Source organism: Hyperoodon ampullatus, assembly GCF_949752795.1.
Source record: "Hyperoodon ampullatus genome assembly, chromosome: 18".
Taxonomy (NCBI): domain Eukaryota; kingdom Metazoa; phylum Chordata; class Mammalia; order Artiodactyla; family Ziphiidae; genus Hyperoodon; species Hyperoodon ampullatus.
Window position 1 is genome coordinate 59164191 of NC_136931.1, and position 23967 is coordinate 59188157.

Here is a 23967-nt window from a genome sequence, read left to right on the forward strand (position 1 = left end):
TCATTAAGCCTGTGCCCTCAGCGCCTTACAGGTAGCAATTACTTATGTATTTATTTTTGATTATCAGAGCATCACATACCAGTGGAGAAAAGAAACACTATCATGAATGAAATTAAGACCATTAACTGTCCCGATATCCTGGGATAAACCACAATGGAAAAGAATATGAAAAAGAATGTATATACGTGTATAACTGAATCGCTTTGTTGTACAGCAGAAATTAACACAACATTGTAAGTCAACTCTACTTCAATAAAATAAATTTAAAAAAAATAATAAAAGTACCTGATTGTACAATTTTCAAAATAAATCACAAGGAGAAACCTAGCTATTCCTTCAACAAATGTCTGACATCGAGCAGGTACCCAGTAAAGATCTATTGATTGGATGCAAAAAAAAAAAAAAAAAAAGGAGCATTAATTGTCCATTTGGAAAAATAAAACAATTAGATTCCTAATTTACACCATATGCAAAAATTAACTCCAGTTGGATTGAGAAACTAAGCGTGGAAAAGAATCTAGGAAACTCCTCCTTGGTCCTGGATGTTATAAAGTTATTCTTCTATAGTATGTTCTACTTATTTAAACAACACAAAACACTTTTAAAAATAAAATTTATTGGGCTTCCCTGGTGGCGCAGTGGGTGAGAGTCCACCTGCCGATGCAGGGGGCACGGGTTCCTGCCCCGGTCCGGGAAGATCCCACGTGCCGCGGAGTGGCTGGGCCCGTGAGCCATGGCCGCTGGGCCTGCGCGTCCAGAGCCTGTGCTCCGCAACGGGAGAGGCCGCGACAGTGAGAGGCCCGTGTACCGCAAAAAAAAAAAAAAAAAAAAAAAAAAAAAAAAATATATATATATATATATATGTTTTTTTGTTTTTTTTTTTTTACTGAATATCTACTATGTGCCGGTTACTGTTCTAGATACAAGGATACAATGGGAAACACTACCAAAAAAAAAAAAAACCTCTAGAGATTAGAATAGCAATACATTCTAGAGGGAGACAGACAGTAAAGAATATTAGTAAGAAAATACATAACAAGGCTAGTGATACATGCTGAAGGAAAATTAAAAAACAGCAAAAGATAAATATACAAACTGGAGGCGGTATAGCAGTTTTAGAAAGGATGGTGGTCTGGGAAGGTCTAAGTGAGAAGGAAACATTGGAGCAGGACTAGAGGACAGGATGTGGTGAGGAGCCATGTGCATCCCTGGCGGAAGAACATTCCAGGCAGAGAAAACGGCATGTGCAAAGGTCCTGAGGCAGAAGCATGCTCGGGGTGTTCTAGGCATAGCAAAGATACCCATGTGGCTGAAGCAGAGCCAGTGAGGAGATACAATGACAGAAGATGCGGAGCCCTGTAAATCTGACTGAGATGGCAAGCCCTGGAATGATTCTGAGCAGACTGATACAAAGTGGCTAGTTTGGGTTGCATTTTATTGCCAAATTGTATTTTATTATCCGCGTGCTTTATTCCATGGAATCCGGCTTGTATTTTGGAGAAAGATCCCATTTGTTTGTTTGTTTGTTTGTATTTATTTATTTTCTTTTTGGCCATGCCATGCAGCATGTGGGATCCTAGTTCCCCCACCAGGGATCAAACCCGTGCCCCTGCGGTGGAAGCACAGAGTCTTAACTACTGGACTGCCAGGGAAGTCCCCCCCAACGTTTTTTTTTAATTGAGATACAACTGCCATATAATATTGTCGAAGTATGAGGTGAACCACATACTGATTTGATACGTTTATATTGAAGTATGATTGCCATTGTAGCGTTAGCTAACACCTCTGTTGTGTCGCATAATTATAATTTCTTCTTGCGGTGGGAACATTCAAGATCTAGCGTCTTAGCAGGTTTAATGTTTAGAAGACAGTTCTATTGTCCATAATCACTATACTATGCATTAGATCCCCAGGACTCATCTACTAGTTGCAAGTTTGTATCCTTAAACCACATCTCCCTATTTCCTCCACCCACTTGCCCCTGGTCACCACCATTCCACTCTCTGTTACTGTTTCACTTTTTTTAGATTCCACATATAAGTGATATCATACAGTATTTGTCTTTCTCAGTCTTACTTATGTCACCTAATATAATGCCCTCAAGATCCAACCATCGCGTTATGGCAAATAGTAGGACTTCATTTTTTCTGGTAGCTGAGTAGTATTCATATATACACCACATCTTTTTTTTTTAAATAAGTGATTTTATTTAATTTTGGTCGAGCCACATGGCTTGCGGGATCTTAGTTCCCCGACTAGGGATTGAACCCGGGCCCTCAGCAGTGAAAGTGCAGAGTCCTAACCACTGGACCACCAGGGAAGTCCCACACCACATCTTTATCCATGCATCCATTGATGGACACTTAGGTTGTCTCCATATCTTGTGCATATTGTGAATAATGCTGCAATGAACACAGGAGTGCAGATAACTCTTCGAGATCGGGTTTTCATCTCCTTTGGATAAACACCCAGAGGTGGGATTGCTGGATCACATGGTAGTTCTAGTTTTAGTTTTTTGAGGAACAAGAGATTTGGTTTTCATGAATGGATTGGTGTATTATATATATGGAAACAGTGCCAACCATTCAGGAGAGCTGCCTTCAGTCCTCTTGGGGACATCCCGGTGTGGACACCCAGACATCATGCTTGCACCTCCATTCTGAGGGCTGGTAATTGGGAACTGGTGACGTACACCTCAGACCTTCCCTCTCAAAGGAGACAGACCAGGGTCTTACTTGACAGCCTCCTCCCGGCTCTGGGGACTGGAGGTGGACAGTGAGCATCTCTCCCTGTGAACACCTCTACTATTGTTCTTCTCAGCGAGGCCTCCGTCCAAAGCCAAAGTCCCATTTTATCCCATAATTTCCCAGGAATAATAAAACGTTCCATAGGAATCAGCTTTTGGCGAGCTTTTCTTGGTTGCCTCGTCATCATTTTTGTAAGATCCACCTTTTTCCTTCAACAGATTTTTACTCTCAAGGAAATGACTTCCGAGAATGACAGCCATAATGTTGGCTAGTCATTTTCTCTCATCTAGATCCACCCAAACTCCAGAACCGAGCTTGGCTGGCATCCCTAGTGCTTTGGCAGCCATGGCTGTGTCCCCCCTACCCTATCTGCCGGGCTTGGCCCCAATTCTGGGAGGAATTGTTATGTTTAACGGGGTGACACTGCTGCTTGAGATTAGACCAAATGGGGGAGGTTAAAAATGAGTAGAGGGAGAAAGACAAATGCCATATGATATTACTTATATGTGGAATCTAAAATATGCCACAAATGCACCTATCTAAGAAACAGAAACAGACTCACAGACATAGAGAACAGACTTGCGGTTGCCAAGCGGGAGTGGGTGTGGGGGAGACATGGATTGAGAGTTTGGGATTAGCAGATGCAAACTATTGCACATAGAATGGATAAACAAGGTCCTACTGTATAGCCCAGGGAACTATATTCAATATCTTGGGATAAACCATAATGGAAAAGAATATAAAAAAGAATGTTAAAAACCCAAACCAAACAAAGCAATAACAAGTCGGCAGGGGAGGTTAGGGGGCTCTTGCACTGATCCAGGTGACGGCTGATGTGGTTCAGACCAGGGCTGTGTTAGCAGAAGTGGTGAGATGAGATTGCAGTTCTGCAGTTCTCTCTCTCTCGCTTCCTTCTCTCCATCCCTCCCTCTGCTCTCTCTTCCCCTTAATGGGACTCCAGTTACACATATGTTGGACCTTTTTAGCATGTCCCATACTTGTCTCATGCCCTTTATTTTATTAATTGAGGTAACTCATGCCCTCTCCTGAATATTTATTCTTCAGTCTCTCTGTACCTCTGTCTGGATAGGTCTCTGGGACCTATGTCTCAGGTCACTCTTTCTCTCTTCAGCTGAGTCCAATTTGCTGTTAACCCCATAGTTGAGTTCACAGTTTCAGTAACTACATTTTTCAGTTCTAGAATTTGTATTTATCTGTTTTCATATTTTCTAGTTCTTTGTTGAAATTCCCCATCTTGCCATTTATTTGTACATAGTGGTTATAATGATTTGAAGCCCAATGTGGTCTATTTCTATTACATACTTCCCCCCCCCCGCCCCGGGTTCTTTGGGTTAATTTTAACCACATGATGCCTCATTGCTTTTGATTATGTGCCAAAAATTGCGTGTGATGTTTCTGGGGATACTTTGCCACTCTGTATGGCTGTTCTCCTCCAGAGAGGATATGTTTTTGCTTCTGGCAGGCAGGTGGACTGGAGACCAGTCCTTTTCACTTTTTAAAACTGGGCTTCTCCCCTTCTGAGGTCTTGCTAATGCCCAGATCACCTTCATCCCAGGATGTGACCCTTCAGGGATGTTTATGGGGTACTTCCTCCCGATGGACCCTTCTGCCTGATGCCCTCAATTTGAAAATACGTTTAATGAGATGGCCAAAAGTTCCATCCAGCTTTTCAGTCTCTTCTCTGCTACTTTTACTTTTCGTATCAGCAAACTGTCAGTGTAAAACTATCCCCAAGTGATAAATCCCCCTCTCTTGGTTTGCTTCCCCTTTTGTAACTTGGAACCATAAATTCTGTCTGCTTTGAAAGCTCTCCAAGGCTGACAAACAGATGTTCTTTATGCTTTTTCTCTGTTTTTGTTTGTTTTGTTTTATTTTTTTGCAGTGGAAAGTTTAATCTAAAACAACGTAGTCAGACATTTCTGGGAACCAAGCTTCCATCAGCATTTCTTTTCAGTCTAGTTTCCATTCTTGAAACCGTGCGTTTTTAAAACATCCTTACAGCTGTCATCCTACCCCAAGCAACTCAACTCTTCCCTGGAGGGCAAGAGCTCCTTAACTGGTCTATACACACAGTTTTTGTTTTCTTTAATAACTATAAAATGTACATTTATATTATATATTATTGCTAAATATAGTATCACAATAATAGGTGAGAACATAGGCTCTTCCCAGGTTGAAATCCACCTCCAACACTTATTTGATGCACAGCACTAATCAAATTCGTTGCCCCTCTGAGCCTCACTGTCCTCATCTATAAAACAGATCTACTCCTTTACTGAGTCTTGTGAGAATTAAGAAAACTATCCATATGGAGAACTCAGAACAGTGACTGGCATATAATAGGTGCTCAGAAAATGTGAGCCCTTATTTTTATTGCCTCCTCCGATTCTGTCTCCATGAAGTGGCCGTACAGACGTATCTTAGACAAAAATCTAGGGCTTCCCTGGTGGCGCAGTGGTTGAGAGTCTGCCTGCCGATGCAGGGGACACGGGTTCGTGCCCCGGTCCGGAAAGATCCCACATGCTGCGGAGCGGCTGGGCCCGTAAGCCGTGGCTGCTGAGCCTGCGTGTCCGGAGCCTGTGCTCCACAACGGGAGAGGCCACAGAGTGAGAGGCCCGCGTACCTCAAAAAAAAAAAAAAAAAAAAATCTAATTATGCCAGGCTTTCGTTTAAAACCTTTCCCGTTATTCTAAAGATCAAATCCCAAATCTTTACACCGCCTTTTACAAAGCCCTGCACATTCAATCCCTATTGAAGCATCTCCTCAATGTCTTCCAGTTTCCAGTGCTTTGGGAATTGTGTCAACTTCCTAGAACTCGCAAAATTATTTCCTGACTCAGGGCTAGAGTCAGGATTCTGCCTAGATTCTCCTCAACTCTCAGCTCTGCTGACAGTTCATCCATCCTCACACTCCTACTTAAGCTCAGCATCATCGTGGGGGGGCCTTCCCCGAGGTCTGCACTCAAGGTCAAGTCCCCTTTTTACACAGAGTCATAGCCACTTTTTCCCTTGGAGCCCCTACGACGTGAGCAGCTATGGCTTACCATGCACCACACTTTCATGGCTTCTCATATACTGTGTTACCACTGCTCCACAGCTGTCCCACAAGACACTGTATTACCAGACTTTCTTACACCCAGCTGTGGACTCGTGATGAATTCTCATCAATGGAATGAGAGCAGAGGTGATACCTGCCACTTCAGGATTTTTAAAAGAGGAAATGGACGTGGGACTTCCCTGGTGGTGCAGTGGTTAAGAATCTGCCTGCCAACGCAGGGGACACGGATTCGAGCCCTGGTCTGGGAAGATCCCACATGCCGCAGAGCAACTAAGCCCGTGCGCCACAACTACTGAGCCCGTGCGCCACAACTACTGAGCCTGTGCTCTAGACCCTGTGCACCACAACTACTGAGCCCGCGCACCACAACTACTGAAGCCCACGTGCCTAGAGCCCGTGCTCTGCAATGAGAAGCCACCACAATGAGAAACCCACGCACCGCAACGAAGAGTAGCCCCCGCTCGCCACAACTAGAGAAAACCTGCACGCAGCAACGAAGACCCGATGCAGCCAAAAATAAATAACTTAATTTAAAAAAAAAAGAAGAAAGAAATGGATGCGTCATTTTCACTCTCTCATTCTCCTTCCCCTCTCTGGTAGCAGAGTGCTCCAAGATCTTAGTGGGTGCTGGGGCCAAAAGTTGGAAGAATCCTGGGAGCATGGGTCACCCCATGGAAGAACTCCAACTGCCGACCTGGGGGCACCTGTACTGAAGGGTTACATGAGCGAGAAACAGACATTCCACTGAGACAAACTACTGAGCTTTTGAGGTTGATGTGTTGGGGAAAAAAAATCTAGTGTTGCTAGAGGTTAGATATCACCCCTGCAATCACATGATTTTTGGAGAACTTTGACGTGTGTCTTCCTCATTAGACTGGGAGCTCCATTAATTTGCATATTTCAAATGCTTGGCACAGACTCAGGTCCTTAAGAGACACCCAATAAATATGTATTTGTTGAAACAACAAAAAAGGAAAGCCGCCGAATCACACCTCCTTAGGAAGGTGACTCGCCTCAGGTCCCACGTTCTACACGAGACAGAGCCGGCATCACAGTATCATTTATGTCTAATTCCTGTCGGTGCTTAGAATCCCTCTCACACCCTAGGGCCAGCCTTGCCAATCTGGATTCGGTGTTTGGAGGGGAGATTCAAGCAGGGCATGAGTGTGGTTGGAACAGTCCTCCTCTCGGGGGGAACAAACCCCCCGTCAAGGGAAGGAGGAAGTAGGCCATGTGGATGGACTTTCTGTTAAACCACTTTAGTAAGAAAACCACAAGATGGTTCGGACTGAGTCTCTGACCGCCACAGCCCATACATCTGTCTGTTGGCAAGGCTGAGTCTTGGGCAGGCAGCATCGTGCCCGCCATGTTTACTTTTTGGTTTTCCATTGGTCAGTTCTGACATGGCAGGAGGGGATCTCTGGGCTGGGGGACCAGGATGCTGAAAATCCAGGTCCTTCCCTAGACTATAGTCCTGGTTGGATCGATGCTATGGGACCTTAGTGATTCAAGGGGGAGCAGAGACTATGAAAAGAAGGTACTGTCTACCCAAGCATCAGGCTTCCCTGCCCTGGCCTTGAACCCGGAGCTTAGGGGCTTAATCAAATATGGATTCTGAGTGAAGAATGGAGCATTTTAAACCTGGATTTCTCTACTAGGACTGAGTCTGGGCCACAAGATTTGGATACGAGAGAGTAAGTCTGTGTCCTAAAGTGCTAAGGTCTATCCTGGATCAATGCAAGCGACTCTCACCAGCAGAGCCGGAACTGGATAAGAAAAGGCTGGGATGGTGAGTGTATTTGGGGAGTGCTTTTGGAGTCTAAACTTTTAAGTGCTTGGACTCCGTGAGACTCTAGGTTTTTCTTTTTGGCTGCACCACACAGCATGTGGGATCATAGTTCCCTGCATTGGAAGCATGCAGTCTTAACCGCTGGGCCACCAGGGGAGTCCCGTGAGGCTCTAGATTTGATCCCCTTCTAGAAAACTACTCTAGAGTCATTTTCCTGGATGATCCAGACTCGGTGTTAGACCAGAAGAATTTCATGACCCTCTGGGGCTAGGAGCTGTCCAGGTCTGATGAATTCTGTCTGGATAGAGATGGAAATCTTGAGCTCTGGGATAAAGATTTCACCAGAGTTCAGGAACATGTCCAAATTACCCAACTACCCATAGTACATGGTAGCAGACAATTCAGGCCTTTGCCGCAGTCACTATGGCAGCCAAAGCCACGGCTGGCGATTTCAGGTTGGATGCCTATCCAGAGGTTGCCCAGTCTCAGGTCCCACCCATCGTGTTCAGATCAAGGGGGAAATGAATGGGCCACGTGGAGCCCTTCACAGAGACAAGAACAGAGGGCGAGGGAGGTGAGGAACCAACCCCCCCTCCCACGGCCACCTCCCTGTCCTCTGGTTACTCTTGACACCTACCTTCAGCTTCGCCAGCACTTGGTGGGTTTGTGGAGAGAACGTGGAAGTGCATGGCTTTAATGTTCCTCAGAACTCCAGTTTAGCTTCTAGTTCCTTCTAGTACTGAGGCATCCATCAGCTCAGATGGTGCAGCAGTTGGAGGGGTCATAATGACATGCTCCTTTGTTATCCATGCTCCTGGCAGGTGGCTCCCCACAAGGAGCTTTATTGTCTGGTCTCCCTTGCATCTGCTTGTGACTGTAGTAAGTAATTATAGCCAAGAAAGTTGGGCAGAAATAATGTGTATCACTTCCAGGCCAGCGACTTACAGGTGGACACAGCCTTTCTGCTTTCTCTTACTCTTTCCTTTGGTTGGAAGCAGAGGACACTGTTGCCCACGAGGATGGTGGGGCCACAAATGGAAGAGGCTGATGTTCCTGAGACCTCCTAAGACAGGAAATTCAAATTCTTCCCAGGAAGACCCACATTGGTCATAAGTAAGAAACAAACTCCCTTTGTGTTCAGGCACTGGTATTTCAGGGTTGACCTGTTACAGTGGTGTTACCCCTTTTTCATATCACAATGGTAGTTAAATAATTGATGAGTAGCTAAGTAATTGATTGATTCTAACCCCTCATTGGATGGAAGCTCTGCTGAGCACAGGGACCATATCTGTTTTGTTCACTCCTTTATCCCAAACACCAAGCACATGACAGGCAATGACTAAATATTGGTCAACAGGCTTCTGAAGAAAGGGAACTCACAAAACTTACATTTATGAAAGTTTATGGGGAAAGGGACTTGTCCAAGGCTGTTGTAGGAGACGGGATGGGAGGAAGATCTCATTCCGTCTGACTTCTCAGCCCATGCTCTGCACTTCTTTCAATATCTTAACAACCAAGTTTCCACTACACACCTACTCAGAGTGGCCAAAATCCAAAACACTGACACCAAAGGCTGGCGAGGATGTGGAGCAACAGAAACTCTCATTCATTGCTGGTGGGAAATGCAAAATGGTACATTTTGACCATTTGGCAGTTTCTTACCAAACTCAACCTGCTAACTACCACATGATCCAGCAATTGTGCTCCTTGGTATTTATTTAAATGAACTGAAAAGTTATGTGACCACCTAGAGGGGTGGGATTGGGAGGGTGGGAGGGAGGGAGACGCAAGACGGAAGAGATATGGGAACATATGTATATGTATAACTGATTCACTTTGTTATAAAGCAGAAACTAACACACCATTGTAAAGCAATTATCCTCCAATAAAGATGTTAAAAAAAATGTTATGTCCACATAAAAACCTGCACACAGGGCTTCCCTGGTGGCGCAGTGGTTGAGAGTCCACCTGCCGATGCAGGAGACACGGGTTCGTGCCCTGGTCCGGGAAGATCCCACATGCCGCGGAGCGGCTGGGCCCGTGAGCCATGGCCGCTGAGCCTGCGCGTCCGGAGCCTGTGCTCCACAGCGGGAGAGGCCACAGCAGTGAGAGGCCCGCGTACTGCAAAAAAAAAAAAAAAGGGCAGAAGACCTAAATAGACATTTCTCCAAAGAAGATATACAGATGGCCAACAAACACATGAAAGGATGCTCAACATCACTAATCATTAGAGAAATGCAAATCAAAACTACAATGACGTATCACCTCACACCGGTAAGAATGGCCATCATCAAAAAATCTACAAACAATAAATTCTGGAGAGGGTGTGGAGAAAAGGGAACCCTCTTGCACTGTTGGTGGGAATGTAAATTGATACAGCCACTATGGAGGACAGTATGGAGGTTCCTTAAAATCTAAAAATAGAACTACCATAGGACCCAGCAATCCTACCATTGGGCATATACCCTGAGAAAACCATAATTAAAAAAGTCATGTACCACAATGTTCATCGCAGCTCTATTTACAATAGCCAGGACATGGAAGCAACCCAAGTGTCCATCGACAGAAGAATGGATAAAGAAGATGTGGCACATATATACAATGGAATATTACTCAGCCATAAAAAGAAGCAAAATTGAGTTATTTGTAGTGAGGTGGACGGACCTAGAGTCTGTCATACAGAGTGAAGTCAGTCAGAAAGAGAAAAACAAATACCTTATGGTAACACATATATATGGAATCTAAAAAAAAAAAGGTTCTAACAAACCTAGGGGCAGGACAGGAATAAAGACGCAGACGTAGAGAATGGACTTGAGGACATGGGGAGGGGGAAGGGTAAGCTGGGACGAAGTGAGAGAGTGGCACGGACATAATATACACTACCAAATGTAAAATAGATAGCTAGTGGGAAGCAGCTGCACAGCACAGGGAGCTCAGCTCAGTGCTTTGTGACAACCTAGAGGGGTGGGATAGGGAGGGTGGGAGGGAGGCTCAAGAGGGTGGGGATATGGGGATCTATGTATATGTATAGCTGATTCACTTTGTTATACAGCAGAAACTAACACAATATTGTAAAGTAATTATACTCCGATAAAGATGTTAAAAAAGAAAGAAGGAAAGAAAGAAAGAAAAAAAGAATGGCCATCATCAAAAACTCTATGAATAATAAATGCTGGAGAGGGTGTGAAGAAAAGGGAACCCTCCTACACTGTTGGTGGGAATGTAAATTGGTACAGCCACTCTGGAGAACAGTATGGAGGTTACTTAAAAAACTAAAATAGAGTTACCATATGATCCAGCAATCCCACTCCTGAGCATATATCTGGAAAAGATGAAAACTCTAATTTGAAAAGATACATCCACCCCAATGTTCACTGCAGCACTATTCCCAATAGCTAAGATAGGGAAGTAACCTAAGAGTCCATGACAGATGAATAGATAAAGAAGATGTGGTACATATATGCAATGGAATATTACCTAGTCATGAAAAAGAATGAAATAATGCCATTTGCAGCAACTTAGATGGATCTAGAGATGATCATACTAAGTGAAGTCAGACAGAAAAAGACAAATATTATATCACTTACATGTGGAATCTAAAAAATAGTACAAATGAACTTATTTACAAAACAGAAACAGATTCACAGACATAGAAAACAAACTTATGGTTACCAAAGGCGAAATGAGGGGAGGGATAAATTAGAAGTATGGGATTAACAGATACATACTACCCTATATTAAATAGATAAACAAGGATTTGCTGTATAGCACAGGGAAGTCTAGTAATAACCTATAGTGGAAAAGAATTGAAATAAAGAATACGTGAGTAACACACACGTATTCTTTTTTCATATATATATATATATATATATAAATATATATATATATATATATATAAAACCAAATCACTTTGCTGTATGCCTGAAACTAACACAATATTGTGAATCAACTATACTTCAATAAAAAAATAAGTTAGCAGATACATATTTTCTAAAAAGAAGAGAAAGATCAATGGTGTTGACTGAAATATAAATGCACAAAATGCACAGTGAGAGTTGTGAGGTTCTGTTTTATTTGGGGACGTACTGAGGACTGTTGCCCATGAGACAGCCCCTCAGAGAGCTCTGAGGAACTGCTCCGATATCAGCATCTATGTGATTTTGGGGAAGGGGTACATGCCGTCAAGCACACATCTCTGTAGAAAGTTGCTGCTACTCACGAGGAATAGATACCTTAGTTAATGACTTTAGTGCTTTTCTAAGTACGAGAAGATGCAAGAAATTGGGTTCATAAAATCTTCTCCTGAAAATATCTAACTCTCTGAAGCCCTGTTCTGCCAGTTTTCCCAGAGCACAGAGTGCCTCATTCCGGATCCCTGCCTTGAACACCCTTCAGGGTGTGTCGAAGGTAAGTAACTCCAGTGGCTAATGACTCAATCCTTGTAGAGCCAGACAGAAAGTGACATTCTTTGGTTGGCAGTGATCACCTGGGACCAAAGAGTATCGACCATAAAAATAAAATAGCCAGTTACCTTAGCAGCAAAATGGTTTATTCGGGAATAGCAGAAAATTGCTATTTGGGACAGGCCAGCTATGGTGGATCACAGGCAAGTCTAAAGAGATAAAGGGGAGGTCACCTCTTATCGAGTTTTAGGAGGAAATGGGGAAGGATTGTTTTGAACAGAAATTCACTGAAGAACAGGAGTTAGACGTTTGACATTTTCTCATTGGCTGGAAGCAGTGGTTAGAGCATTGTTGCTGGGGCACGGAAGGATCTTCCTTCTTTTTCTTAAAGTAGAGGATGAAATTCCCATGTAATTAATGTCCTCCCTTGTCTAAATAATTCTCGTCTTCCATCTCCCTACTGGGAGTGCAGGCTGCACCAAGTGTTACATGCCTGAGGGTTCCCCTTTCAGGGCTTCCCGACTCCATTTTAAATGAGGTTACTTTGCTTATTTTCACAAAGGGAACATGGAATCTTGGTGGTGATGGAAATCTTGACTATGATGGTGGTTTCACAACTACCAGAGATCATTGAATTGCACATATTTAATGGATGCAGTTGGTTGTCTGCAAATTATCCCTCAATAAACCTGATAAAAGCCACTAATGAAGATGAGAGAGAGAGAGAGAGACCAGAAAGACACAGATACATAGGGCTGGCTGGTTTTAGTCAACGAGGGTGACCCCTGGACTTTATCCTTTAGCCTCTACCATCTGCAAGGCCATGAAAATAAAACTTAATGCATCACTGTCAAGGTGAGAGGTTCAGCATTCAACTTGACTCTGGGGAATCTTGTCTTCCTTTAATTTTTGACTACATAGCCTTCACTTAGTGTTCATTTCTTTGAGGCATTTAAGAAGACCTTTAAAATAGTCTATTAAGCAATGTTAGTTTTAAAAATAATTATTATTTTAAAATGGAGTGTGGTCCACAGATTTAGTCTGAAAATTTGACAGAAAATCTAGTATATTTATTGTTTACTTATTAAGAATTCCAGGGATAGGCAGTCCCAGGGCTGGTTCAGCATTTGGGGACCTTCTATGAACCCTGGATCTTGTATTCTTTCCCCTCAGTTTGTTCAGTATTTCTGCTATTGTAGTCAAGCTTGTTGCCTCATGGTTGCAAGATGGCTGCTGCAGCTCCAGATATCACATCATCATGATATAGCTGCCCACGGACAGGAGAAAAGGAGGCAAAAGTCTTACAAGACCCTCTGTTATTAAGAGAGAAATATGATTCCCAGAAACCCTGATATATCCTGCTTTAAGTATCATTGGCCATACATGGTCATGTGCCCCCTCTGGACCAATCACTGCAAACGGGACTGATGGATTGCCTTAACCCATATTTTATCCTCTGCACTCCCCCTATCCCTCAGCCCCAGGGTTGGAACATAGCCACTCAAACAGAAGTAGGTTTCTGTTAATAAGGAAAAAGTGAGCATCGGCTGCTGTGTGGACCACCATCAATGTCCGGCACAGCTATCCCTGGGAGAAGCAGCTCTTCCCTGGCCTCAGGGGCAGTGGACGTGAGATTCCATGATGGGGCTCCTGTCCTCCTGGCCTCCGTGTGCACACACGCCCTCCCCATCCCTGGTCCTGCTCTTTATTTCGGCACCCAGCTGGGTGCCCCACCTGATCCCAGGCCCAGGGCCAGCTCCCAAGGTCTGTCTCCTGATCACCCAATCCCTTGAGGATTTTGCACGTGCTGATGGACCACCCTCCCCTTCCCTGGTTCCCAGGCCACTTCGGGAAGACAGGCAGAGAACCCACGTTAGTGAGATAGTTTTAATGAGCTCAATACCTTGCTGGGAATGTAGTATATATTGTAATATTAAATACTAGGAGGGGGATTTGGGGCTTCCCATTTTAAACACAAGGAAGTGTTGGCATAAAGTGCTGTAACTCTTTGCGCAAGAACAGATGGTTGTCGTGTGGAGCTGGGACCAACAGTCAAGTCAGTTTGCCGCACAAATCCGTGTTCTGCTTGCCCCACAGATTGAGAAGGAGGCTCCCACCTCAAGGGGTGCATCCAGAGATGAGTTCAGCCTCATCAGTGCACAGGGGGAACAAAGATCTTTTGGAAGCCAGGCCCCCCCTCTGTCTTGTTAGTGGGGAGTATGGATGGGAGGGGAGAGAGAGCTCTTCCCCTTTGTGTGAGGCCGTTGATGCAGAAACCCCAGGAAGGGCCCCGAGCCGCCACATCCTCTTCTCTCGTGTCCTTCACTCACAAACCCCAGGACGGTGCCGGGGGCAGGGGCTGGGCCATGTCCCTCCGTCCCACCACCCTCCTGGGCCTGGGTGAGTCCTCAATGGAGGGGTAGGAATCCAGGGGCAGAGGGGCTCTGCTTCCCAGCTCCGTCCCGACTCCAGCCCAGAAGACGCTGGGGCCCTAGCGGGGCAAAGTGGTCCCCCTCAGCTCTGGCCAAGACCTAAGTCTTACCACGGAAGGTTCAGTGCTGGAAATGGTGCCTGGGTATGGGGTTGAGTTCAGACTGAGAAGGGCTGGGGGGCGGGGAGGAACACCTGCTTGGAAGAGGGGTTGGGGGTTTTGTCTTGAGACTATTTCAGAGCAACGAGAGGGCTCGTACTCAGATGCAATGTTGACGGGGATGTCGGGAAAGTATGGGATGATGCCCCCCCCCTACCCCGCTGGCTCCTCAAGGCACCCCCTTGACTGCAGCCCCATGAGGAAAGCGTACAGTGGGCGTCTTTCTCACTAGAACTTCTCTTCCAGCGCTCTGTCTGGGTCACACGATCCACACACAGGCGGGTGTCTTCTCCCCAGTCCCCTCTGTACCCCGCAGGCAGATGTAGGTGAGAGTGGAGCTGATCCTGGGGGCCCTGACATACACCTCGAATTGCAAACAACCCCCAATGTATAACCCTCGCTCAGGTCTCTCCCGCGTTCTCCACCTCTGTTCTTGATGGCCCCACAGGGACAATTCAGATCATAAGGACCAGGCTGAACCCACAAGCTCTCCCCACACAAGCCCAGATCTCCCTCAGCAGCCCCTGGGCAGAGAATATGACCTCGCCAAGGGCAGACTCTGAGAATCATCCTCAATCCCACCGTCTCCCTCCTCCCGTACAGACTATATCACACAGTGATGTTGTTTTAAATGATCATGTAAAAGTTTTACTTAAAAACTTTAAATATATATATAGTATATAATTTACCTTCAGGAAAACCATAATCTTCCTTCGAGTCCTCTCACAGTTTACCTTCAGACAGACTGAGACCCACGCATCTCTCTTTGGTCTGGATCTGTCTGTCCCCATGCTGTCTGGCTCACTTATCTCAGTTACCTTGGTTTTCTTTCCCTTTCTAAATGCCATCTTCCCACTCAGCTCCGGACACTCCTCACAGGGTGTCCCCTGTCCCTCGGCCTGGGTAATTCATCCCTGACCTCAGATCTCGGCTCAGATACCTCTTCCCTCGGACCTCCCAGAGGACGGCAGCTCTGCGTCCCGTCTGCCCCCCGAGATTCCCACACTCACCCTGAGGGCACGTATCACCGTTTGTACCCGTGGATTTGCACAATTATTTGTCAATGGCTATCCTCTCTCTAGACTTTCAGCCCCAAGAGGGCAGGCATCCTGGGTGTTTCTCATATTTGTGGAACCAGTGGTACATGGAGGCATCAGTAAACAGATAGAAGAGAACTAAGATATGGTCAAAAGGAAGAAAGAGTGAATGAGTGAGTGACCTCTGCCAGCCCCCTGCCTCTATGGGGGATTTTGCTGAATGTGAGGCCAGCTTCCTGTTTCAGGGCTACACACCCGCTCTTCCCCCTGCCCCCAGCCTAGTTCAGACATTTGGGGTTTCCAGAGCCTCAGGAACAGGGAAATGGAAATAAGCTGAGACGAAGGTAAAAATACAGAGAAACCCAGGGATGATTTCTGCACAGGAAACTTACACTGAACACAGGGATCCTCACCTGCTGGGGAAGGTGGGATCAGAGCTGTGCTCCAGCTCCCCCCCACCACACACACACACACGCACACACGCACGCACGCGCACACACACACACACACTTCCGCCGCCGCGCTGTAGACGACGCCCCTCACCCCACATGATCCCACCTGGGACTGGCAGCGGCCCTTCAGACCCAGCCCAGACCATTCCTACCGACTCCAGACTCCTGCTTTCCCCCTTGTCCCAGGAATGACCCGGTCATTCCCATCCTGTGCCACCTTCCCAGCTCTCTCTGTCCCCCTAGAGTGGCCGTGGGCAGGGAGGGAGCCGCCCCCTGCAGCAGACATGACTGGGGGCCCCCAGTCTGTTCTGATACCTCCCATGTCACGCTGAGCAAGATGTGACCAAGTCTCAGGGTCCTTAAGTCAAGTGGGGAAAATAACTCCGCAGTAACGAGAATTTAGAGGCTCATAGAATGGGCATGAGGGGGTCTTTTGGGGGAGGCTGATGGAAATGTTCTAAAATTGGATTGTGGGACTTCCCTGGTGGTCCAGTGGTCAAGACTGAACGCTTCCAATGCAGGCGGTGTGGGTTTGATCCCTGGTTGGGGAACTAAGATCCCACATGCAGTGCAGCCAAAAAAAAAAAATTGTATTGTGGTGATGGTTGCACAACTTTGCAAGTTTCAAAAAAAAAAAAGTACTGAACTGAGCAACAAAAATGAGTGAATTATGTGATGTGATGATTTTCACGTAATGGATGCTGAGATTCTGCTCTTATCCATCCTAGGGACCCTGCCCAGACGCTCCACCAGGGCTGAGCCAGACTCTGTAAGCCCCCAGGGGTGGCCTGTGACCATTGTGTGCAGGGGCCCTGCTGGGGCTGAGGAATTCCGTCTGGAGAGGAAGGAAAATAGGAGTGACTTCAAGGATGAGAATACTGTGTCTCAAATTGGTCCACACGAGACAGAGGCCAGATTCACCATCACCGCTGTGAGTGGAGACACTGCCCAGCATTACCAGTGCCTCTATCGCACAGGTAGTGACTGGTCTGAGCCCAGGGATGCCCTGGAGCCGGTGGTGACAGGTGAGGAGGTCTCTGCTCTGCCCTCAGGTTTGCCCCAGGTCCCTGGACCCTGTCCCCAGCTGTGTCCTCCGTCCACAGGCTCCCCTGCCGCCTCCCGACCCCCAAGCCCTCTGGCTCCCTCTTCCCTCTGCACACACATCTCTCTGCCTTCACACCTGGCTCAGGTCCCTGGAGCCTCGTCTCACCTGGACACCACGGTGACCTGGGCACTCAGCCCCAGCATCAGGGTGGGCACAGAGCTGTCCCTGCTGGGCTGGCGGGGAGAGCGCTTCCAGAGACGGGGTGGGGACAGACCCCTTCAAGGGAACCTGTGTCTTTTCCCTCAGGATGGTGTTGACTGTCCTTTCTACTGGGTGAGAATCTGTGGGGCCCCTAGGCCATGTGTCCCCTGTGGTGTGGCCCACCCTCCATCGGGCACGTCACATGGTCCTAGACCCCTGACCAGGGCTGGATGGTGCTTTGGGGGACCTCTGGGATGAGGCCATCCCTGTCCCTGTGTGCAGTCAGCCCCCAGGATGTCCTGGAGTCAGTGCCCACTGGGGACACTTTGACCCCCTTCACACCCTCCTGGGGCACCGACCCCGCCGTGCTGCTTTGGGGACACAGGACTTCACTTACACAGGACACCTGCTTAAATATGCTGCCAAATGGGACAACCTGGAGAAATGCTAATCTTATTAATACAGAGGAAATATTTTCTTATCACCTCCTGTGCACCAGACACCCTCCTGCCGTGGGACTGATGCACATGGTGAATGAGAAGAAAGGTCCCTGGCCTCCCAAACTTTAGCGGGAGAATTCAATAGAATGAATAATAGGGATGGGGCTTCCCTGGTGGGGCAGTGGTTGAGAGTCCGCCTGCCGATGCAGGGGACGCGGGTTCGTGCCCCGGTCTGGGAGGATCCCACGTGCCGCGGAGCGGCTGGGCCTGTGAGCCGTGGCCGCTGAGCCTGCGTGTCCGGACCCTGTGCTTCGCAATGGGAGAGGCCACAACAGTGAGAGGCCCGCGTACCGCAAAAAAAAAATAATAATAAAAAATAAAAATAATAATAGGGATGTATATAAGTACATATGGGCATATAAAAATATAAACATATAACTTACAATATAAAATTTCAGATCTATAATTTAAGTAAATTAGAACATAGTTACACTATTAAATATATAAGTAATACAATATAATATACATTACTATATTGTTACATGAGTAATGTGTGTTATATATTATGTTATCATGTATTATGTATTACTATAATTTGTATATGTAAATATTAAAATGTGTACCATAATATATATTAAATATGTAGAATTGATATAGTTTTTATGTATAGCATAATTATGTATAATTTAAATTATTCATATAAATTAAATTATACATATGTAAGTTAAAAACACATAATTTAAAATATATTTATATTTATTATTTAAGCATTAAGCATATTTATATAATATGTAATATACGTTATAGATGTAAACATATTGCTATATATTATTTGTACGTGTATAACATATATGCTATTCTAAACCGTAGTAAATGTCATCAGGGGAAGCTCAGGCAGCAATGGTGTTAAAACGCAGGATGGGGTCGTGGATCCTGGACCAAGGACACAGTGTGGAGGAAAGGATGCTCCAAGAAATGCAATTTTCTACTTTAAAGGATGTTGAGGACTCAACCTCTGGAGCAGTGGGAGGGAGGGGGCGCTGACCAGAAGAGGGGATGAAGGGCTCCGACCTTGTGGGTGTACCAGCCCCCAAGACCTCAGCTGGACCACCTGTAAAATGAGCCACGCTGAGCGCAGCACTTAGGAGATGTAAAGGAGGTGACGGACCAAAGGCGCATGCGTGGAGTGCAGCTCGTGGCTGGTGCTGCATCCTCTCACCTGCTAAAGGCTGGGCTTCAGGCAGCTCGAGGACATCGGGTCTTGGCTCCTTCACTCACAGAAGAGCAGTTCCGCCCCATCAGGGATTGCTGCGAAAAGCAGAAGAGATCAGAGATGCGGATTCTTGTGCTTGGGGTGGGAACCCAGAGGAGGTGAGCAGGCAGAGGGTCCCGCTCTCGTTCCTACCGGGTTTCCGTCTCTGTAAAGGTGCACAAAGCGCGGCTGTCCCACACAGCCTCCTGCGGGAAGGAGATGCTGTGTATCTGCGTCATCCCGGGAGGGTGTCATTAGCCAGGGGTAGCGCAGTGGCTAGTGCAGCTGGCGATCTTTTAACTTTAGTTAAACTAAATTTCAATGAAAATTGCCCCGCGTGACTACCGTGGTGGTAACCATCCGCACAGAAAGGTCCATGGGGCTGTTCTAGAGGGAGCAGGTCGGGGTCCGGGGAGGAGACCCCTTGGGGGTGGGGATGGGGGACTCAGAGGCTTCTCTGTCCAGGTCAGGCCTCTGACCCAGACCCTCCTCACTCCTCGGGGACACAGACGCGTCCGCAGGACACGAAGCGTCCTGACGGGCAAGGGGGACGCAGAGGCACCACCCCGGCGCGGGCTCCTCGGGGAAAGGGGGAAAGAAGGGGCTTTGGCGCTGCTCAGACTCCAGCTTGACCAGTGCCCTGTGGACAGAGGACCTCAGCGCTCAGACCCGGTGTTGGAAAGCGGGGATAATGAGTCCCACGTCGCAGGACTATTGGGCATGAGAGATCTGTATGTAAGTGGGAACACGACAAGCACCCAGCGCGTGGTGGGTATGCTGCAGGTGCTCGATAAATGCATGCTGCTGGTCATCGGATTCCGTTCTCCCACCTCCCACAGGCCCGCCAACAGAGCATGTTTCTATTCTCATTGGGGTCCCTGTGGCCTTTCTCCTTTGTCTCCTCCTCCTGGGCCTCTTCCTCCTCCATCGTCAGCACGAGAGAAAACGGGGTAGGTCTCAGGGACAGGGTGGGGTGACCCGGGCAGGCTGTCTGGGGTGTTGGGAAGAAGGCTTCTCTTCTCAATTCACACCCGACTGTCCTCAGGGCCCCCCAGAAGCGAAGGTGAGGAGCAGAAGCCCCAGGAGAGGTGAGGCTCCTGGGAATGACCCCCAGGCCCCCAGTCCCCTGCCCCCAGGCAGCCCCGAGGGCTCACATGTCCTTTCTCCTCAGGCTCAGCCCACCTGTGGACGTCCCAGATGGGACACCAGGTAAAGACAAGGATGGGGGACAGGTCTGGGAGGGGGGAGGTGAGGATTCAGTGCCATCAGGAAGCAATGTGGTAGGGGGCGCCTGGGAGCATTCTAGGATGTTCCAGGTGGGGTGGGAGACCAAATATGAAGCTATGAGGTCAGGCGTATTTGCCTCCTAAGGTCCACCCCCAGAGAACCGACCCCTTGTCCTCTCCCTGCCAGATCTGGCCACCGTCGACAGACTTCCTGAGAAGAATGTGGAAGTGGACACCTCAGTTAAGTGCTTGCATTAGTCACCTCCTGCTGGGTACCAAAGTCCCCCAAATTTAGCAGCTTAACAAAATCAGCTCAGTTTCCTGGGCCAGGAATTAGGAATCGGATCAGCTGGGTGGTGGTGGCTCATGGCCTGTCCTGATGTTGCTGTCAAGATACCAACCAGGGCTGCATTCATCTGAGGCTCAACTGAGGCTGGAAGATCCACTTCCACGATGGCTCAGTCCCCTGGCTGTGCGCAGGGGCCCCATTTCCCCACCCCACGGGCTTCCCCATGGCGGCCAGCCTCCCCCAGAGGGAGGGACCCCACAGAGGGAGGAACAGAAGGCACGACGTCTTCTGTGGCCTCCCCCATGCAGGTGGCCCTCACTCTGCCGTGTTCTATTGGTCACACAGACCAGCCCTGCTTCTCTGGGGAGGGGACTGCACAGGGACGATTCAGGAGGTGGGATGTGCAGGGGCACCTGGAGTCTGGCGACCAAAGTCTTCCCCTCCCACAGCCCCTCCCTCACCTCAGCCACCCATACTCACCCTGAGTCTCTCTCCTCAGGCCCCTGCTGCAGGAGGCCCCCAGGAGGTGATATATGCCCAGCTGGACCACCCGGCCCTCACACAGAGGGTGGCCAGAGCTGTGCCCCCACTGTCCACAGAGCCCACAGCCAAGTCCAGCACGTATGCAGCCCTTGCCAGAAACTGACCCCAGGCCCACCTGGCCTCTGCACTAAAGACACAGGAGGACACTCTTGCAAAAGCCTGCAGTGGACATTTGGAGGGTTTCCCTGTGGAATCGTCCCTTCCTGAAGTCATCCAGTCAATTCTCCTGCAGGCAAGAGCTGGAGTCCTGAGACCCCCAATCAACTTCTAGGAGATACATTCACCATGCGGCCCCTCCCACAATCAACTAGCTCCTTGGAGAGAATGTGTTAGCACTTGTTTCACAGACCCAGCTGTGGTCCCTTGGCTGTTTCCAGAGAACCAGCTATAGTGCTTGGCCGTTTCCAGAGACCCAGCTGCAGTCTCTTGGCTGTTTCCAGAGACCCAGCTATGGTCCTACAGTCGCCCAGCTGATTCCAGATATGTCTTGTGAATCCTCCACTGCCCCCAGAGATCTGTTTTGTTTTCTCAGCTGACTGTACAAACCTTCCTAGAGTTCAGTAGTTGATCTTGAATCTGGGCTATACTTATGCAGCTTATTGCTGATACCCTGTTTTCTGGATCATGCTTTGCCTTGTTCATCAATAAATGTCCTCACAGGCCCAAATGCATCAGCCCTGTGTGTGGCGCTGGGGTACACGGGTTCTAGGTCCCAGTCTCTGCCTCCACAGTCACTCAAAACTTAGTGAGGGAAACGACAAAAAGGGCATCTGTGTTTTCTGATTCAAGTGTGTGTCTCAGGGATGAGAGGGAGATGTCTGAGGGGACTTCTGTCTGGGTGAAGGCACAGGCCTGCCCCACCTGATACAGCTCCCATCCCCCCGCCATGTGCACACCCACGAATGCACACATGCACTGTACAAACGCATATACTTATGCACACACCCACACGCACGGACACGTGTGGACTGGCTGAGGGGGTTGATGAGACCACGACTGCAGGGGGAGGGTCCCTCGGGCGGTGCCCCCAGAGGAACATGCAGGTCCCCGTTTCCCACCCCTACTCCAGTTCATCCCCACCGGACGCCATGCGTTCTCCAAACACAAGAGGACCCATCAGCTGCAGGACACTGTCCTTGATCTGACCTTCACCCCCTCACCTGGCTAATGCCCTTCAGGTTTGGGATTGGAGGCTGTTCATCCCCAAAAGCTTGCAGTTGCTGCTGTTAACGAACCACTCACATAGTGGCACCAAACAACACAACTTATTATCCTACAGTTCAGGAGCTCAGAAGGCTAGCATCAGTTAAACTGGGCTAAAATCAGGGGTCAGCAGAGCTGCGTTCCTTCTGAAGGCTCCAGGGCAGAATCCATTCCTTTACCTTTAGCAGCGTCTAAAGGGGGCCGTCTGCATTCCTTGGCTCGGGGCCCCTTTCTCTGCCTTCAACGAGAACTGTAGGGTTTCCCTGGTGGCACAGTGGTTGACAGTTCGCCTGCTAATGCAGGGGACATGGGTTCGTGCCCCAGTCCGGGAAGATCCCACATACTGCGGAGTGGCTGGGCCCGTGAGCCATGGCCGCTGAGCCTGCGCGTCCGGAGCCTGTGCTCCGCAATGGGAGAGGCCACAACAGTGAGAGGCCCACATACCACAAAAAAATAAAAAAATAAAAGATAATAATGAGAACTGTAGCCTCTTCAAATCCTCCCTCTGACTAGGACTCCTGCTTCTGTGGTCACACTTCCTTCCCTCTCTCTGACCGGCCTCCTCCCTCTTACAAGGACCCTGGTGATTACATTGGGTCCACCTGGAACATCCAAGCTCATTTTCACCGCCCCCTCAAGATCCTTAACTCAATCACACCTGCAAATACCCTTTTTGCACCTAAGGTAACACAGCAGTTGGCTCCAGGGAGTCAGATGTGGACATCTTTGGGTCTGTTATTCTGTCTACCTGAGTGAGTGTTGGTCCTCAGCACCACCTCCGCTTGTGGGCTCCTCTGGGATTGAATGTCTCACTCTGAATTCTAAGTACCTCCTTGCAGGAATGTTTCCTTCTTCCACTAGCTTGTGAAATGATCAGTGTCTGAGAGTCTATTTCTTGTGTCCCTAGAACCTCTACGTAAGAGGAGGTCGGGGAGGAAGCAGTGGAGACTGGAAACGCGCCCCACAACCTGTTAACCCCCCCTGCCCCCGCCCAGTGCTCAAAGTGACAGGTGGTCCCTGTGTAACAGGACTGTGGCTGCTCACCAGCACCGTGGCCTCCCTTCCTGGGCTCTCAGCAAGATGATCTCCCCAGCCTCCCTGCAGTTATCTGTGTCCTGGGATGAAGTTCACAGTAGCATGTGAGCTGGATGGACGCAGCTTCTTCCAGGCCTGGCCCGTGAACCTCCCACACAGGATCCTCACGGCTCTTCCCTTCTGCTGATGGATATGGATGCCCTGGGTGACCCTGGAACCACACGCTGAGTGTGGCACCTGGTTCCCAGGATGACCCTATAGAATAGAGCCTGCTGTACCCCTTGGATTGGTCATATTTCAGGTTTCTCCAAAGTTGATGCTTTAACATGTGTCATACATGCATATGCTAGTGTGAAAATTAATAAAGGGAAACCTAATTTAAAACGGAGCTGGGAAGCCCTAAAGGGGAGCTCTCTCACTCCTACCCTCTGCTGCAGCTTACTTTACATTCCTGGGCAGGAAGAAGCTTGATTTTCAGAAGGATAATTTTCTCCTTGCCCAGCAATAGCCCAGCCAATGAAAACAGCAACAGGCTAACCAATGAGAAATAGTCACAACCTAGCCAATGAGAAACAACACCAGCTCAGCTAATGAGAAACAGCAACAACTCAGCCAATGAGAAAACAACTTCAGGCC

General features: G+C 48.0%; 1 protein-coding gene across 1 annotated transcript; it reads left to right on the top strand.

The window, feature by feature from the left end:
* Nucleotides 1-14384: 14384 nt before the first annotated feature.
* Nucleotides 14385-21196, top strand: LOC307065993 (leukocyte-associated immunoglobulin-like receptor 1; the record flags this gene model as incomplete). The annotated part of the gene is given in 10 exon segments (XM_079723033.1): nucleotides 14385-14418; nucleotides 14855-14890; nucleotides 16826-17122; nucleotides 19086-19145; nucleotides 19148-19154; nucleotides 19875-19985; nucleotides 20081-20098; nucleotides 20207-20244; nucleotides 20449-20501; nucleotides 21050-21196. Coding segments are annotated over 10 exon segments (801 nt in total).
* Between the last annotated feature and the right edge of the window lie 2771 nt (nucleotides 21197-23967).